A 16,154-nucleotide genomic window follows, 5' to 3' on the forward strand; every position below is an offset into this window, starting at 1 on the left:
TTTCATCCCTAACAGCATGGCCAGGAGGCATGTTTAGAAATATGACTAAAAAAGCACTTTGCGGCATAAAAAAACACTATACAAATGTTAACTTTGAGTTGTGTATGGAATGAATATACCACAACTTATATTTAAGATACTTTTTCAGTTGTCTGTACCTGCATATTCTGATTATTTAGAATGTACTAAGTTTAAATATATTTAAGATATTGCCTGTAACTCATAAGGCCTGATAATCTGACAGAGCTGTAATCAGGTATAAATAATCAAGTCAGCAGTACAGTGTCATCAGAGTTCTTGTTTTGGTAATCATATAAATATATCACCAGTGGAGGGGGCTGGGTTGGGTCTTGAAGATAGGCAGTAAGGGGAGAATATTTTAGAAGAAGAAAAATGACAGGGATTTATTCGGAGAGAAGTAAAGAGAACGGTTTGGCAACACTATAGCAACAACGGCAGCTAACATTTAGTGAGTGTTTACCACATGTGTCAAGTGCTTTATATATATTATTGGATTCATTTCTGATAACCTTTAAGATACACTATTACCCTGATTTTATGACTATGAAACTGACGTTCAGAGAGGTTAAGTAACTTACCCAAGGTTAAATAGCTAATAAGTAGTAGAGCTGAGATTTTAATCTAGGTTCCTCCCACTCTCAAGCACAAACTCTTAACCAAGAGAATATATGAGAGCAGTAACATGAGGAAAAGAATTAAGAAATTTCCAGTGAGGATACAGTCAAAACCTCAGAGCTATCCAGATTCTCTGAAGAATAAAAGTATAGGGTAAGAAAAAAGTCAATGGTTGAGGTTGAATGTCCTTGTTTGGCATAAGAATGTAGGATGAAGAAGGACCATCAAACAAGAGTAGAAGAATCAGATAAATGGAAAGAACATCAAGACAGAGTGCATTGTGGAAGTTATAATGAGATAAGAGAAAAAAAAAAAAGAATGAGATAAGATTTCAGGAAGGATCAACAACACAATCAAATATATCAAAAAATAAAAATAGAAAAAAGCTGGGGTGCGTGCCTGGCTCAGTTGGTAGAGCATATGACTCTGGATCTTGGGGTTGTGAGTTCCAAGCCCCAGGTTGGGTGTAAAGATTACTAAAAAAATAAAACCTTAAAAAAAAAAAAAAACAGAAAAAGTTGACAAAAGACAGTTGAATTTGATATTCACATCATTAGACTGAGAATAGAGAAGTAAAAACACTGTAAAGAGGGACGCCTGGGTGGCTCAGCAGTTGAGCATCCGCCCTCGGCTCAGGGCATGATCCTGGGGTCCTGGGGTCGAGTCCCACATTGGGCTCCCTGTGGGAAGCCTGCTTCTCCCTCTGCCTATGTCTCTACCTCTCTCTCCGTATCTTTTATGAATAAATAAAAATAAAATCTTTTAAAAAAAAACATTGTAAAGAAAGAAAAAAAATTCATATGACTAAAATAATGCCTAGGCTCAAAAGAAAAGCAAAAAGAGTTCATAAGTTAGTTTGCAGAAAAGTATGACTATGAAATATATTAAATTAACAGATACAAGGGTGGGGGAGAGAATTAAGAGAAAAAATATAAATACATCAATATACTACAATAACAGTTTTTACCTCTAAGAAGTATAATGATCCTTCTTAAAAACAGATTTTAAACTCAAAACACAAGCTATTATTATTCCTCCAATTGCTATACAGAATCCATAAATTCACACATACTCCTAACCTGGCTTGCTGCTTGCTTTCGTACTCTTTAAGGTAGCTGGTGGTGTTGGGAGGATCTTTGCAGGTGTATATGTATTTAAAGATATTTTTCTTCTCATTACTGGACTGGTACGTGAAGCTGCAGAGGCTGAAAAAAAAAAAAAAACCCAGATATGGCAGTTCAATAATTTCTTGCTAAATCCTTACATTTTAGAAATTTCTAATTACATATTTAGTGGAGTTATGAATATACATTACAGGTGAAAAAAAGACAATGCAAGGTTTATAGAGTAAATTCAGCAAAATCATCTTTCCTATAAAAAATTCTTGTGTGCTCTTATCCAAATAGATGTTCTGTTTATACTGTAAATTATTAATAAGCATTTAGCGGTATTTACTAAAGGTATGCCAACAAGAAATAGAGCAACAAACATAATTTTATCCTGCCCTGATAGAATCTCAGATGCTTAAGGGATGGCAGAGAGCTGATGGCACAAGTTGTACTGCCTGGTTTAAAAAAAAAAAAAAGAAAAGTGTCTCAAATTGTTTTTTTCTTAAAAATATGAAGTAAAGATTCGAGGATAGTTAATTTACAAACACTATGGTCTACTAAACTATTATATTTAAGAATAAACTAATAGATTATAAATAATAAATTAAACTGTCTTCCTATATTACTGTTGGGATTTATCTTAATGCAAGGGAATTTTATAGATTTTTTTTCTTCTTTGTAATCAAGTGGGGCAATTAAGAAGTGTAAAAAGAAAAAGCTGGGATAATTCTTAAGTATGAAGTCCTCTGGGGAAGGACAGGCCAGAGCAGGAAGCTCCTGGCATGAGCTTCTTAGTTCCTAACTGAAGGGAGATGAGGAGTCAAGAAAAAACACATTTGCTAGGATGCCTGGGTGGTTCAGCAGTTGAGTGCACCTGTCTTCGGCTCAGGGCGTGATCCTGGAGTCCCGGGATTGAGTCCCCCATTGGACTCCCTGCATGGAGCCTGCTTCTCCCTCTGCCTGTGTCTCTGCCTTTCTTTCTGTGTCTCTCATTAATAAATAAATAAAATCTTTAAAAAAAAATTAGCTAAAACACATTTGCCTACTTTTGCAATTTTGGGGGAGGATCTGATAGCAATAAACAGCATGTCTCTAAAAAATAAATATGTGGGCCAATTATAGCAAATGTGCCTTAGATGGTTGGTATTTATCTACACTGAATGAATATAAATCCCATTGGCAGAAGCTCCAAGTAGTCATTAATGATACAATATGCAAGCGATGAAAAAAAATCCGTAAAGTACTACGTAAAACACTATACCACTACTAAGCTCCTTCCTGCTAGCATATTTTATCTTGTTAACTTCTATCTCTAACTTGTCCAATTAGCATTTCCACACCTTTCCCCCCAACTGATATGGTTAGTCTCCCATTGTAAGTTACTACTAGTTACCACAAAATTGATTTTTTCCTGAGGAAAAAGCCTTTCTGAATGACAGAGCATTAACAATGTCAGCTTCTTTGTTATAAACAGTACAAAATCAATACAGTTTATATTATAATGCTAATTCCTTGATAATTCAGGGAAGTAAGTATAAATAGTGTAAAAATACTGTGATTACAACCTATTAATTCTACAGTTACAGTATAAAATATAGGACTCAGATAATTTTTATTATAATTGGCATCTATTTTCTTTACTATTCAAAAAGAAGTAAAAAACCATACACTTTAGAAGACCTGGGTTTGCTTGACCACTAACTACTTGATTTCCTCAACGGTATCTAAGCTTTTTTCTTTCAACAGTAAATTTTTCTCAAATGAAATCTTAAATAAAATGATGAAAACTGATACTCTGGTTGAAGCAGCCACACAGACATAAGGCCTAACCACTCCACATCCTCTTCCTCATGGAACTTCCAAAAGCTCCTGGCAATACAGACCCAAGACCAATGAACTACATGGACTTAAGCTTTATCCAACTCTACGAGCTGCGTTAACTGTATTTATATTCTCATCTAATTCCCTTAGTAAGTAATGAAATAAAATTTTAAGAGAGCTAGAGGCCTTGGGGTACAACTTGCATCCATGATATAGAGAAGAACTAATCTGAACTGGAAAAGGAATTTAATATCCTTCAATTCAACAATATACTTCAATAATACGCTCTGATGAACTGGATTCACTAACCACAGAAATAAAGCCAACATAATGTAATGGAACCACATAATATACCTTCAGAGATGATCTTTTTGTAAATATTTCACAATTTTCTTTCCAAAAGAAACAGATGTTATTACTGCTATTTCCCTTAAGTCATTCACTGAAAATCTTCTAGAGTCTAAATGGCATTGATATCTATCCTAAGTTCTAATTTAATAGAATCTTTCTTTGATCTCTTTTTTTAAGATTATAAATCTTTGCCCCAGGGAAGCAGTGAAACATCAAGTATAAAGGGGGTAAAGGGTAAATGAGAATGCATTCAGGTTCCCTATTGCATGCTGGGGAGAAGCACTATCTATCCTATCAGCTAACAAAGAAAGGGAGCCGAACATGCTTCGTTTTCCTGACTTTGACTTCATACTGCTCAGAGAAGTTATTTCATCTGGTTATTATCGGTTCTCAGAATCAGATATTCATATGCAAATTTGAAATGAAAACCTACTTCATAAAACCATTCCTAAAAGTATTTTAGAATGCCTAGATATCTCTCCATTACCATTAAGGATTCAATGTTGACCTCTGCTATCACAAGTAGGAGAAAAGGGAAGGCTACAAGACTGCAGAAATGCAGGGGGTACCATTCAGACAGCATACAATGTGAACAGAACACTGTATAATAGAATAATACAATGTGGCAGCCCAAAAAAGGAGGATAACAGCAAGGCATGGAAGTGGCTTTCTTTCCAAGACCTTGGCTTTCATTCTTCAGAGAAACAGATTTGCAGAATGTACTTTATGAAAAGGAGATCAGTATACACTGACAGTTTTTGACTTTCCAAAGATATGATTAGTCCCAGCACGATTCTTAACAGAGCAGAGCATGCTCGCCCCAACCTGATGCTTCCTAAACTGGAAAATCCAATGTGCTGAAGGATCCAAAAGAGCTGAGAATGACAGTAGCCACTGGACTTCTCATACCCCAAAACGGTAGCCCTAAAGGTTTCCCAAAATGATGTTCCTCACCACAGCACAAACGAATGTTTAAACGTGTCACCAAAAACGTGTTTTCTCAAAAGGGAAGTTTTGGAAAATCTGGGTTTGCAGCTTTCCTTGCAGAGAAACCTTAGCTGTTTCTACACTAATGCAACTCTCTCAAAAGGGAGGTGGGATATGATACACGGTTTCTAAAACTTACTGAGCCATGAATCTCTTTTCTTCACACAATGAATAAACCTTTTCAGAATATTTTCTAAAGAACTTGAAAACCCTTTTGTCCTAATTTGCTCTCTTTAGTTTTTAGTCAAGGGCTTCATCTTATTCATTTATTCAACACCCAAAGGTGTGGGGATGGGCATGTGTGCATGTGTGGGTTACCGATGAATGATATTTTGTAATTTTTAAGAAGTTTATTATAAAATGACACATGATAAGAATGTGAAAAAAAGGCCATGACTCTATATTGTTGACTTCTATCGTTGGGTCTTAGATTTTTCTTTTTCCTTTTGGGAAGGAAAAAGATTTTGAGGAGGAGTCAAGAAATGTGGCACACTGCAAGTAATGCTCCTTTATACCTCCTTCTGTCCTAAAATTCTATTCATTACCACTACTTGAGTTTGTTGTCATAATTCTTCTTATGTTCAGATAATATCTACTGCCACAAAATAACAACAATAATAATAATAATAATAAAAATAATAAAATAATAATCCTACAGATTTCAGGGCTCTTCCGTGGAACTTCACTTGATGGAGAAGCAATGGAAGCAAGAAATTCATCCACCTGCTTTAAAGACAGGGCATTGTGAAGAGTCTCTAGAGGACAAATAGATGGCACCATGGAATACAATTCAAAGCCTGAAAAAAAAATGAAAAAAATTTGGATATTTAAAAAAAAAAATCATTAACTAAGAAGAAAGAAGACCATTGCTTAGAACTGTATGGGTTAGGTCTTTCCAATCTATTACATGCAAACACATGAGATCTCTGAAGTCATGACACCAGATGCTATGCGATATGGGGTTGGAACAGGATGTGACAAAGATTTCATTTTAAATGTAATCACATAGTACAGCATGCACACAATTTTATACTATATTTTGGTAAAACCTAAGAATGATACTTAAAGAAAAACCCTGGGGGAAAAACAGAAAACATTATATTGTTTCAGTTTTTACTTTAAAAAAAATCAGGTCTACTTGACAGGTGAATTAAGTTGATGCCATGATGTGTCCCTGATGCCAGGATGCTAAAATTAACTTCTTGTTGAAGAATAATTATGTTGTAATTACTTGTGAAGTAGTGATTTAAAATAGCTTTTCTAATCATACCAAGGCCAACAATAACTCCCTTAGTGTGACCTGAAAACAACATTCATTCAATTATGCTGAAAATCAAATTTCAAAACACATTTTACCTACCTTTATTGAATTAACTCAATAATTCTATTGTTGAAATTGCTAGCTGAATAAAGTCAGGCCAAGTAAAAAGCAATACAAAATACAGACAAATTTGCATTCAACAATGGCACAGAAATACAAAAATTTCATGAAACAAACCATGCACATATATATTAATACCATCAGTGAAACAAAAACCCTTAAATATACAGTTTCTTTAAACAAATAGGATATTGGTTATTTGCTTTTTATAAAAATTGCCTATTTATTTAAACTTTATTCAACTGAATGGCTTTTAAAATTGCTTTCATAAACAACTAAAATAACAAGTCCTTCTGTATCTATTCTTTCCAAAATTCAAACTAATTTTCCTCCAAAGGAAATATTTTTAATACTTAAGATTTTATATAAAGGCTAGTATTATTAAATAAAAAGTAAAAATTAATCAAACTCAAATAGACTGTAAACCCTCTGCTTCAATACGCACGTGCTCATTTTAACAGTGACTGGTATTTACTAAATTTGGGGAGGAAATAGTGACCTGAGAACTGCCTAAGTATTGACTGAAGTAGGGAAACTATGGTTAAGAGAGAACCTAATCTTCCTATGAATATAACAAAAAAGTTTATAAAACCAGTATGTTTGATTTTCAGGTGCAAACCAAAGCATGACGGAACATTACATATACTCAAAAACAAAACAAAACAGAAACTATATACCATAACAGCAGCTAAAGCACCTAAAATAAGCATTAAAAAAATTAGGCTTGCACAAGTATTACATTTTTTTAAAGTACAAGATTCATGCAAATACACGCAAACCCTTTCTTTGCATTACACTAAACTTAACAATGTGATTTTTTTTTTTTATCCTCTCCTCAGAATGCTTGCAAGTGTTTTGTGACAACTATTTCCTTGCATTTGCCTGTTAGATATTTTAACAGACAAATAACAACAGAATCAAGTTCTTCTGGACTACATTGTTCCCCCATTTATCTTTAGTAAACTTTGTAATTAATCCACAATGAAAGGGTTAGCGCAGCAATTTAAAAAGCCACCCTGCTGTCATGTTTAGAAGCTATAAAAACATACCACTGGAGCCTAGACATTCCACAGAGGAAACGGACCAGCACCTATAGAGGTGTAGGTGTTCTGCACAGAGGCCCAGAAAATAAGGTAAAGCACTCTCAGAAGATACTTGTTTCACCATGTTCCTTGAACTAAAGATGAAGGGAGGGGTAAGTCCATGATATGTATTAAGATGGAAATAACATAAAAGTTAGGGGAAATAAAAAGTGAAAGAGTCAAATGACAATTCATAGGACAGATAAGACAACACAGAATAAAAGAGAAAAAAATCTTGAAAACTCAAAAGAAACATTTCTAGAGTTGAAAGGAATGCATTTTACATGCATTAAGTCACACGGGTGGAAAACCCACATTTAAAAAAAAAGTCTTAGCCAAAGGAATATAAAGTTACTCTATTTTCTGTTAAATTTAACCATTTTTTTTTAAAGCTTCAGTAAACAACAGATTTCTCCTATATAAAATTTGCAATACTGGCTATAAATACAAAAGCATTCCACACAAAAACTATAGTCAGTCTTAAACCTGCAATGTCTCTTCTTAGAATTTTGTGGCTTCTGTTTTTCTTGTGACTTTGGTTTTTCTTCTAAGAGGTTCTTATGCATGTGGGTTCTTTAGAAGCTGCAGCTGTATCAAATAAGGATCTTTTTCTTCAGAAAGTAGCATTTAAAGAGCTACAAAGGAGGGAAAGCACATCAGGCTTTAAGGGCTAAATTTTCTCTTGTTGAGGATAAGATCTTCTTACTTCACCTCCAGGAAATATTTAGTGCACTGTTATTTAAGTGTACTGTTAAAGGATCCAGAAAGGAGGACAATGACTATAAACTGTGTTTAATCCTTTAGTTTCATATAAGTTTTTCAAAGACTTGACTTGAGTTTTTGAAAGATTTATTTGTAGTTAAAAAGAAATCCAGGGATAAAAGTTATCTTCATTCCAAATAAAAGCAGAAATCTGTATGTTTTCTTTCAAATTCTTTGATCCTCAATTATTTAAAAATGATCTGTAAATACTCCCTCTTGTCCAAGAAGAACAAGTTCTGTGTAAGAAAGCTGTAATAGTGTAACGATTCAGTTTATAAACAATGGCCATGAAACACTTCACTGTTCAGCCTCAGAAATTGAATTGAACTAGCTTTCTAGATTTTTAGCTTAGTCGTCTTCCTATTGTGAGTTCTCCAAATTTTAACAAAAAGCGGTACCAAAAAAAAAAATCGGTTGCTTGACAACAGCAAACCATATTGCTATATGAGAACAAAGTGAATGCTAGATGAAGTTATTGGAGTGCTCCAGACCAAATTGAGTTTTGCTTTAGACAAAGAGCCACAGATAAATGATATTACACAGTGAAATCTGCATCTCCTGGTTCCCAAGAACTTTTCAAAGACACCTCTCTTTTGGTTATTTGACAAGTGTGGCTGTGTATTTTTATTAAGTAACTCAATAAAACAACCATGTGATCAGAAAACAAATTAGGAAGAAAAAACATTAAAATGATTAAGAATTAAAAAGAAAACAATACTAATTGTTGTATTTTTAAAATTTGTGTAGACTGATCACTTGAGAAATTAGAAGGGATTTTTAGGTGCTAATTTAATATTAATACTCATCATTGTGATCATTTAAAACTTTGATGAGTGATGTTAAATGATTGTGTAAATTACAACTGAAAAAGGGAGCTAGACAGTATCAATACTTTGGATGAATAAGTTGGAATTATATGCCAACTGAAATTTAAGAATGGAGAAATGAATGATACTGTATACCCCACAGTTTGAAATAAAAGAAAAATAAAAAAGGATGAAGCAGGGGAGTATCTTTTAAAATAAAAGCAAAACGTACCATTGGTTGGGTGTCGAGCAAATGAGATAGAAAACCTTTTAACAGCAGAACCGCGTGTGGCGTCTGAGAAAGAGAAAAACAGGTACCTGAAATTCGTAACAGCTACCAAAAGAAGGACACTTAAAAAAAGAGGGAAAAAACAAATATATAAGGAGGTTAGAATTAGGTGACATGCAGAAGGGAATGAAAGAGGGTACTGGTTAAAAGTAAAATGGCTTGATGATAGAGGCAAAGTGTTTAATGAAATATACAAAAGAAAGAAAAGCAGGATGAGCCAGCAATTCTGGTAAATCCATGTTTTACTGACTTAAGTAAATTTGTGGATATATGAGAAAAAGTTTTAAATACATCTAATCCAGAAGGGGCTAACAGAAGGCACAGGTTTCCATGAGCCTCAAAAGACAATTTGAATATATACCCTTAAGGTATATTAACAGTGAGAGGCTCTCCAACTAGGGATTCTAAAATATTCTCATCCTATGTTTATTTCTATAAAAATATTACCAGAAGATTGTCTTCTACTTACAAATATTCTGTTCACTTTATTTCGTTTAGATCACTATCGCTAAGTAAAATGAGGGATAACAATGAACAAATGTTTAAAAGATCAAAGATTTATTCTTCATAGTATGGCTTACTGACCGTCTAAAAGACCAGTACACCTGATGCAGTTCTAACTGTCACATTTCGACAAACTGTTCATTGAATGAGTACTGTATGTCTAACTACAATTAACTCTGATGAAACATGGATCCAAGCCATAGGTAAGAGAGCAGTGATTGTCATTTAGGAGCTGGGTGTCACCAAAGGGTGCTACAATTCCAGTTGAATCAGTGGACTTAGGCTTGCCTTTGAGAAGTACCGTATGCTCATGGGTGTGTGCAGGAGTGTGGATATGAATCTGTGTGTGCATGTGTGCACATACCATCTATGCAGCCAGAAGAAGTCAGCTTTTTACGATGAGTACGAGCATAATCCTGTAGGTTAGGTGCGCTTGAAGAACCCCCGAGCACCGAGGTGCTAAACAGGCCCGCACAGTGAGACCCTGATGGGAGTTAGAGAAAATACATACACAACGGGTGTTCTTCCATTCACATTGGGAATTCATGCAGCATGCAATAACATGGCTCTTACCACACTTAGCTGGCAGTGCCTTGAACAGACTCACAATTCATTTGTAATGTAGACTTTAATATAATCACTACCACCACTTATCATATGTACAAATGAGGGTATTTAACACTGGGTAAAATGTTGCCTTTAGAGAAAATAATATGTCTACACCATAATTAGACATACATATATTAAAAGCATTAAAATACTAATACAGAAATTAATTTAGGTTGATAAGGGATACTGTCAGTTTGCATGAACAGTTCATATAAAAAAACATTCCTAGCACAAATGTAGCCATAATAGAGCAATATTTTTTAATGTGTGTCTGTAAATGAAGAATCTTTTCTGATACCCCTGAGTTAAAAATCATTAATGCATGTTACAAAATGAAGCAAATTAAAGCTTACTAATTTGTGAGAAGACCATGTGAGAACAATTCCTTGTAGGTCATCCAGGCCTAAACACCTTAAATTTCTAATACTTAAATGTCTTCAGATCTTAATTAATAAGACCCCATGAAACACATTATTAACAAATAAAACACAGCCAGTATAAACTGACGCTTAATTTGTAGGAAAAGTATTTACACCCAAGCAAAACTTTTACCACTTGGTAAAGATTAAATAAATTTCTATCAAATATGTTATGATACATAAAGTAAGATAATGTGGGAATATTAAAAGCTGTCAACATAAACTATATATAATTAAGGAAGATCTTTAATAGGCATCAACAAATAGTTCATATACTTAGTATGTAGATCAAAGTATATAGTTGAAACTTATTTATGCTTTTATTAAAACTATTTAGACAACTATTTATAGAGAAAATACTATGCCACTTACTCCATATAGTTTATCAACAATGAGCTTAAAACTGATAAGTTTCAGTGTTGCTTTGCAATACTATTTGCAAAGAACCAATTATGTTCTACAGGTCAGTAATGAGTAACAACTGCCCCTATGCATTAGTTTTGCTTTGGTTTTCCTTAGGAGATAATCAAAAGGAAAATTAACACACCAAGAAAGGGCTTAAAACACTCCCCACTTTTTTTATCAGGAAAGAAGAAGGTTCTTTTTTTTTTTTTCTTTTTCTTTTTAGCAGAAGGTTCTTTTTTGTATGCAATGGCATATTTACAATTTTATCAGCCAGGAAAAATGAAATTTCCTTCCTCATTAAAATATTTTGGGATTTTAATGTATAGAATACAAAAACTAGCATTGGTAACTGGACTAAGTAGCTTACACTGCAGACATTCAAAACAGTTATAAATCAAATTAAATGCTGTTTCTTGTTCATTCTATTGAAACCTTACTGTATACTTTGAGTTGTACAACACATTTTTAAATTAATACAGGTTAAATAAAAACTAAAGCATAGCATTTGGTCATGCTTTCATCACTGAAGAGTTTTACATGTGTGCAAAATAGCAAGTTGAAGAAGGTTTGGAATAGAATTTCTTTTAGACCACATACCTACAGTAGGGTTCTGCTTCTGTTCCACAAGAGTTCTTGGTGTTCTCAAATAATTAGCATTTTCAGATACAACCTGTGCAAGGAAAGTAAAATAAATGAGGTAAAACAGTAAAATCAATTCAAAAGTCCATACTTCATTTGCAGCCTGTTCCAGACAGACAAAGGTTAATAAGCTGTATGATAAATATTAGTAGAAATACATAAAACATGAAAGATCATGCAAGATCCCCTTCTGAAGGGAGTCCATTTCATATGAAGTCCTTGCAATGAAGTGGTGCGAAGCAGGCATTCAGAATGAAATATCATGTATGAAACAAGACAGATGAAAAGAAACAATTAATAGATTGATATAATTTCACTCTTAAAAGAAGCCAAATGCCCACTCTTAAACAGCTCCTGTATTTGAAGGGGGGAAAAACAATCACAAACAAAAGAAAAGACAGACAGAGACTGTTGAGGTCACCATACAATTACTGATCCATGCACGGGCTTTATCAGAGTAACCTTTAAATATTCACAGCCTTAATGGATACCATAATCCCTTTTCCTATAATCAAATGCATTATATTTCCAAAAGGAAATTGCTGAAATTCTTGGAAAAGTCATGTATAACAGCAGACCTTCCATTGTTAAGACAGAAAAACCAAAAAAAACCCCTAGTATTTTAAATTTCCAAATGTCATCACAGAAAGTCCTTCTGAAGTCCTTTTATTTTGGCCCATATTGCTGATGGGCACCTATATATTGCATTCTCTTATAAAGAGAGCGTTAAAATATACAACTCAAAAAAACACCAAACTGAATGTATCCTTAAATTAGATACTTCCAGATAATGGAATAGCGAGGGAGAGAACAATTAGTATTAGATGTACCCTGCTAATTAACACAGGACCACATAAATTTTGATACTGTAAAAAATGTTCATATTCTCAGCAAATTCCAAATGGAATCTAATTTTTCAATTATGGGCAAAAAGGCTATTAAATTTTCTTACCATTAAATTAGGTAATCTTGTTTCTGAATGTTTTAAAGGACAACTATGTCAAAAAAGATTTCTTTCCTTTTTAAAGTTTTTTATTAACACGCTAAAGTTCCAGGAGTGTAAAATTTATTGATTTAATTTTTAAATCCTGGATATTTAAAACCCTCCCAGTAAAAATCCTAAACACATGCACTATAAGAGGTTTTTTTTCCTCTTGAATATTGTCCGGTATCACAAACATTATTCAATGATGTAAAAATTAAAATACAGAAGGATTTACTCTGATGTTAAATATAAGGGATTAGATGTCCTCAAAGACAGCTGTTTGTTTCTCTGAATGCGGGTAGGAAAATGTTTAATGAAGTAAAGTTTAAAAACCTGTTGCCATGAGCCAAAAATACTGGATGTGAAAGCCAATGATTTGGGGGAGACAGGGGAAGAAGTGATTTGTTCCCCTGATCTGCGTCTTCGACGCCCAGTACCCACACCACTGGTATAATGCAGCCAGGTACCAGTACCCTCTGGGCTAGACACACTCAGGGGGCTCTCTTCCTGGAAGTGAGAAAGGGGGCAAAAAAAAAAAAAAAAAAAAAAAAGCAGAGCATGCAAAGTTAGATACAACAGAGCCAAATGATCAGAAAGAAAAAAAAATACAGTTTGTTTGCATTTGTTTACCAATTTTTAAGAAACTATTAAACAGTAATTGGGAGCCAAATATTTCAAATATTTGAGAAACTGACAGGAATGACTTATAAATCTAATTGTATGTGATAACAATTACAAGAATTACCTTATCTTAAATATACAAAATATTGATACTGCTTAATAGTTGTCCCTTCTCCCTTAAATATGGAAAGATTTAACAATTATCTGTTTTAGCAACTTTTAGAATATTAAAGCATTATGCTTAATTTTAAATATTCAAGATGTTCTACGCTATAACTCAGTAACCTTTCAACCCAAAGCACTAAAGAACCGTGCAAAGGGTTAAAGAAATTATATGATGTAGAAGACAACCTGTCTGCCAGACATTAAAAGAGAGATAAGATGGATTCAAATTGCGCTTGCTTCCACTTTCAAGCTATTTATTTGTCTACCCGCTCCAATAATTATTTATAGAGTTCAGTAAGCAAAACATGCAGCAAACATCATCAGTTACATGTTTGCATGTTCAGGTTTCAGACAGTGAGGACAGAGTAAAATCTACTTGCACAAAATGAAGAGAATAGTCTTTTTCTCTGTGTGTCTTTTGGAAGTACAAACTTCTGATATCCATGGAGATGGTGGACGCTGGAAAAAGTCTTCAAGGTTTTACTTGAATAATTTACCTTATGGAAGTAAAAGTTTAGCATGGCATAGAAATAATCTCTTGAAAGCAACTATTTAAGTATTTATGAGAAAAAGGTTTATAAATGTGTTCTGTGTCTTAAAAATTAACAAAGGGCAGTGATTTTGTTGAAGATTTTACAAATACAAATGTGCTGCAAAATGAAGACTCACAACACAGTTGGCTGTATCAGTGTGCTTTGAGAAGGTTTAATGGTGAAATTTCGAACAATCTGATTAATTTACAGATTGCTTTGTTCAACAACATCAAAATCACTGCCCTCACATGATGGTAGTTTAAGTTATATTAATGTCATTTCCCAAATTTCTGAAATTAAAGATACCTGAACATAACCCCAGGTTTCTCATTTTTTAATTAAGCTATACTAAAACATAGATCCAAATTCTAGTTATTAGTCATCCTCTTTTATGATTTACTTAAAATATCACAAATCACAGAAACCCTAACAAGTAATTCTCCATTATAAAATTACCACAATCTATTTATTGATGAGTGTTTTTCCTACATAATTGTTAAATTGGCTCACATATATATTTGAAATTTGAGAGTCATAAAGCACTTTTGTTTATATAATTTGGGGCTACAGAAATGAGCATAATTCTTCTGTTGTTGTTTATGTTCTAACTCACCAAATGCTAGATAAATGTTATACTTAATTATTACAACTCAGCATATTTAATTATCAACAAAAATATTTTTCTAACTTAAAAATTGAGGGCTGTTTCCATCTTAAAATCTTGCTCTATACATTAACTTGAGAATTTAGAAAACATTTTTATAAGCTGGGAGAATCATCCTATAGAGAATATAGATAACTTAAAATAAAGGCATTTAAATTATAAAAATGTATACTGGTGTTAAAGATTTACTTAACAAGCTACATTCCAACTGTTCAGCTTTCCTGTTAAATCTTATTTTGGTAGTTATTTACATGTTATTCTACTAGAGAACATAAGAATTAGCCTTCCTTAATTGTAGATCTTAATACAAAAGCAAATTTTCAACTGAATTTTCAAATTCTTATACTGATTTTTCAATCAGGCTAAAAACTTAAGAGTTTCATCTTAATCTACAGTATCATTGGAATCAGTTGTTGAAGCATTTCCGGCAGTTCCTCTCAACTTTCAGGTAAATATTATTCTCTGCCTATTAAATCAGACTTTTAAAAAAGTTCCTTATTAGAATAACCTAAAGTGACAGGACAGAAAAACAGATCAGTTTTCAAAGGTCTCGTTTTACTCTGTCTATTGAACTTTGTTATGAAAACTATACATAAAGCTCCAGATTCTTAATCCTTTTTTAACAGCCTCTATATTTTAAAAATATTTATTAGAAAAAGAGGCAAAGTTGACAATTAAAAATCTCTTAGGTTTCCACACTCCATAATTAAAGCTGTATTTTCTTTTCTGTTTTATTAAAATATAGTTAGTTTATTTTATGAAAAACATGCTCTGACACATACACTTACTTCATTTGTAGCCATCTTCCTAGATCTTGGAAGTGGAGACTTCCTGTGTATATGAATTGGCTCTGATACCATAGGTTTGAACAGTATCACAGCACGATCAGTCTCATCTTTTTTAGAAGTATGTGGTTCATCATCATTATCAATTTTAAAAGATCTCCTGCCTTCATTCTGTGGGCAAAGAATATAACATTTAAAATTCAGGTAAAGCAAGAGTTTCTTATGATAAATTTAATCACCAATTGGGGAAGTCAGTTGAAGCACATGTACAAGTTTGCTGATTCAAATGAATCAATATTAATTGAATTTTTACAATAGCCTAGTATTATATGGGTACCATAAAACAGATGACAGAGTTCCTGACTTTAAGAAATACACTAAAAACTAAACAGTGACAAAAACAAGGAATATAAAACCAAATGCTTAATTATATTTCATCAAATGCCAACATAAATAAGAAATAATAATAAAGGACACTAATAAAAAACAGAGATGAGCTTTTTTATACAGCAATGTCATTGGCATGAGCACAAAGTAAAACACCATTTTAGGGCAGCCCCGGTGGCGCAGCGGTTTGGCACCGCCTGCAGCCTGGGGTGTG

General features: G+C 33.3%; 1 protein-coding gene across 29 annotated transcripts in view; it reads right to left on the bottom strand.

Annotated features, from left to right (window-relative positions):
• The window catches only part of PPIP5K2 (diphosphoinositol pentakisphosphate kinase 2), a 98,636-nt gene that overhangs the window by 30,061 nt on the left and 52,421 nt on the right, over positions 1 to 16,154 (bottom strand). For 4 of the 29 annotated variants that reach the window (XM_038532195.1, XM_038532194.1, XM_038532193.1 and 1 more), the window contains 9 exons: positions 15,557 to 15,724; positions 13,952 to 14,068; positions 13,119 to 13,292; positions 11,759 to 11,831; positions 10,093 to 10,212; positions 9,168 to 9,230; positions 7,335 to 7,394; positions 5,561 to 5,701; positions 1,716 to 1,841 (listed from right to left, as the gene is read on the bottom strand). In XM_038532195.1, the coding sequence (XP_038388123.1) occupies positions 1,716 to 1,841; positions 5,561 to 5,701; positions 7,335 to 7,394; positions 9,168 to 9,230; positions 10,093 to 10,212; positions 11,759 to 11,831; positions 13,119 to 13,292; positions 13,952 to 14,068; positions 15,557 to 15,724 (1,042 nt within the window). Of the gene's footprint in view, positions 1 to 1,715; positions 1,842 to 5,560; positions 5,702 to 7,334; positions 7,395 to 7,430; positions 7,463 to 7,533; positions 8,003 to 9,167; positions 9,231 to 10,092; positions 10,213 to 11,758; positions 11,832 to 13,118; positions 13,293 to 13,951; positions 14,069 to 15,550; positions 15,725 to 16,154 lie in introns of those variants that run through there. The other 25 variants (XM_038532203.1, XM_038532201.1, XM_038532210.1 and 22 more) reach the window with 22 other exon arrangements.

Source organism: Canis lupus, chromosome 3 (assembly GCF_011100685.1).
Source record: "Canis lupus familiaris isolate Mischka breed German Shepherd chromosome 3, alternate assembly UU_Cfam_GSD_1.0, whole genome shotgun sequence".
Classification (NCBI taxonomy): Eukaryota; Metazoa; Chordata; class Mammalia; order Carnivora; family Canidae; genus Canis; species Canis lupus.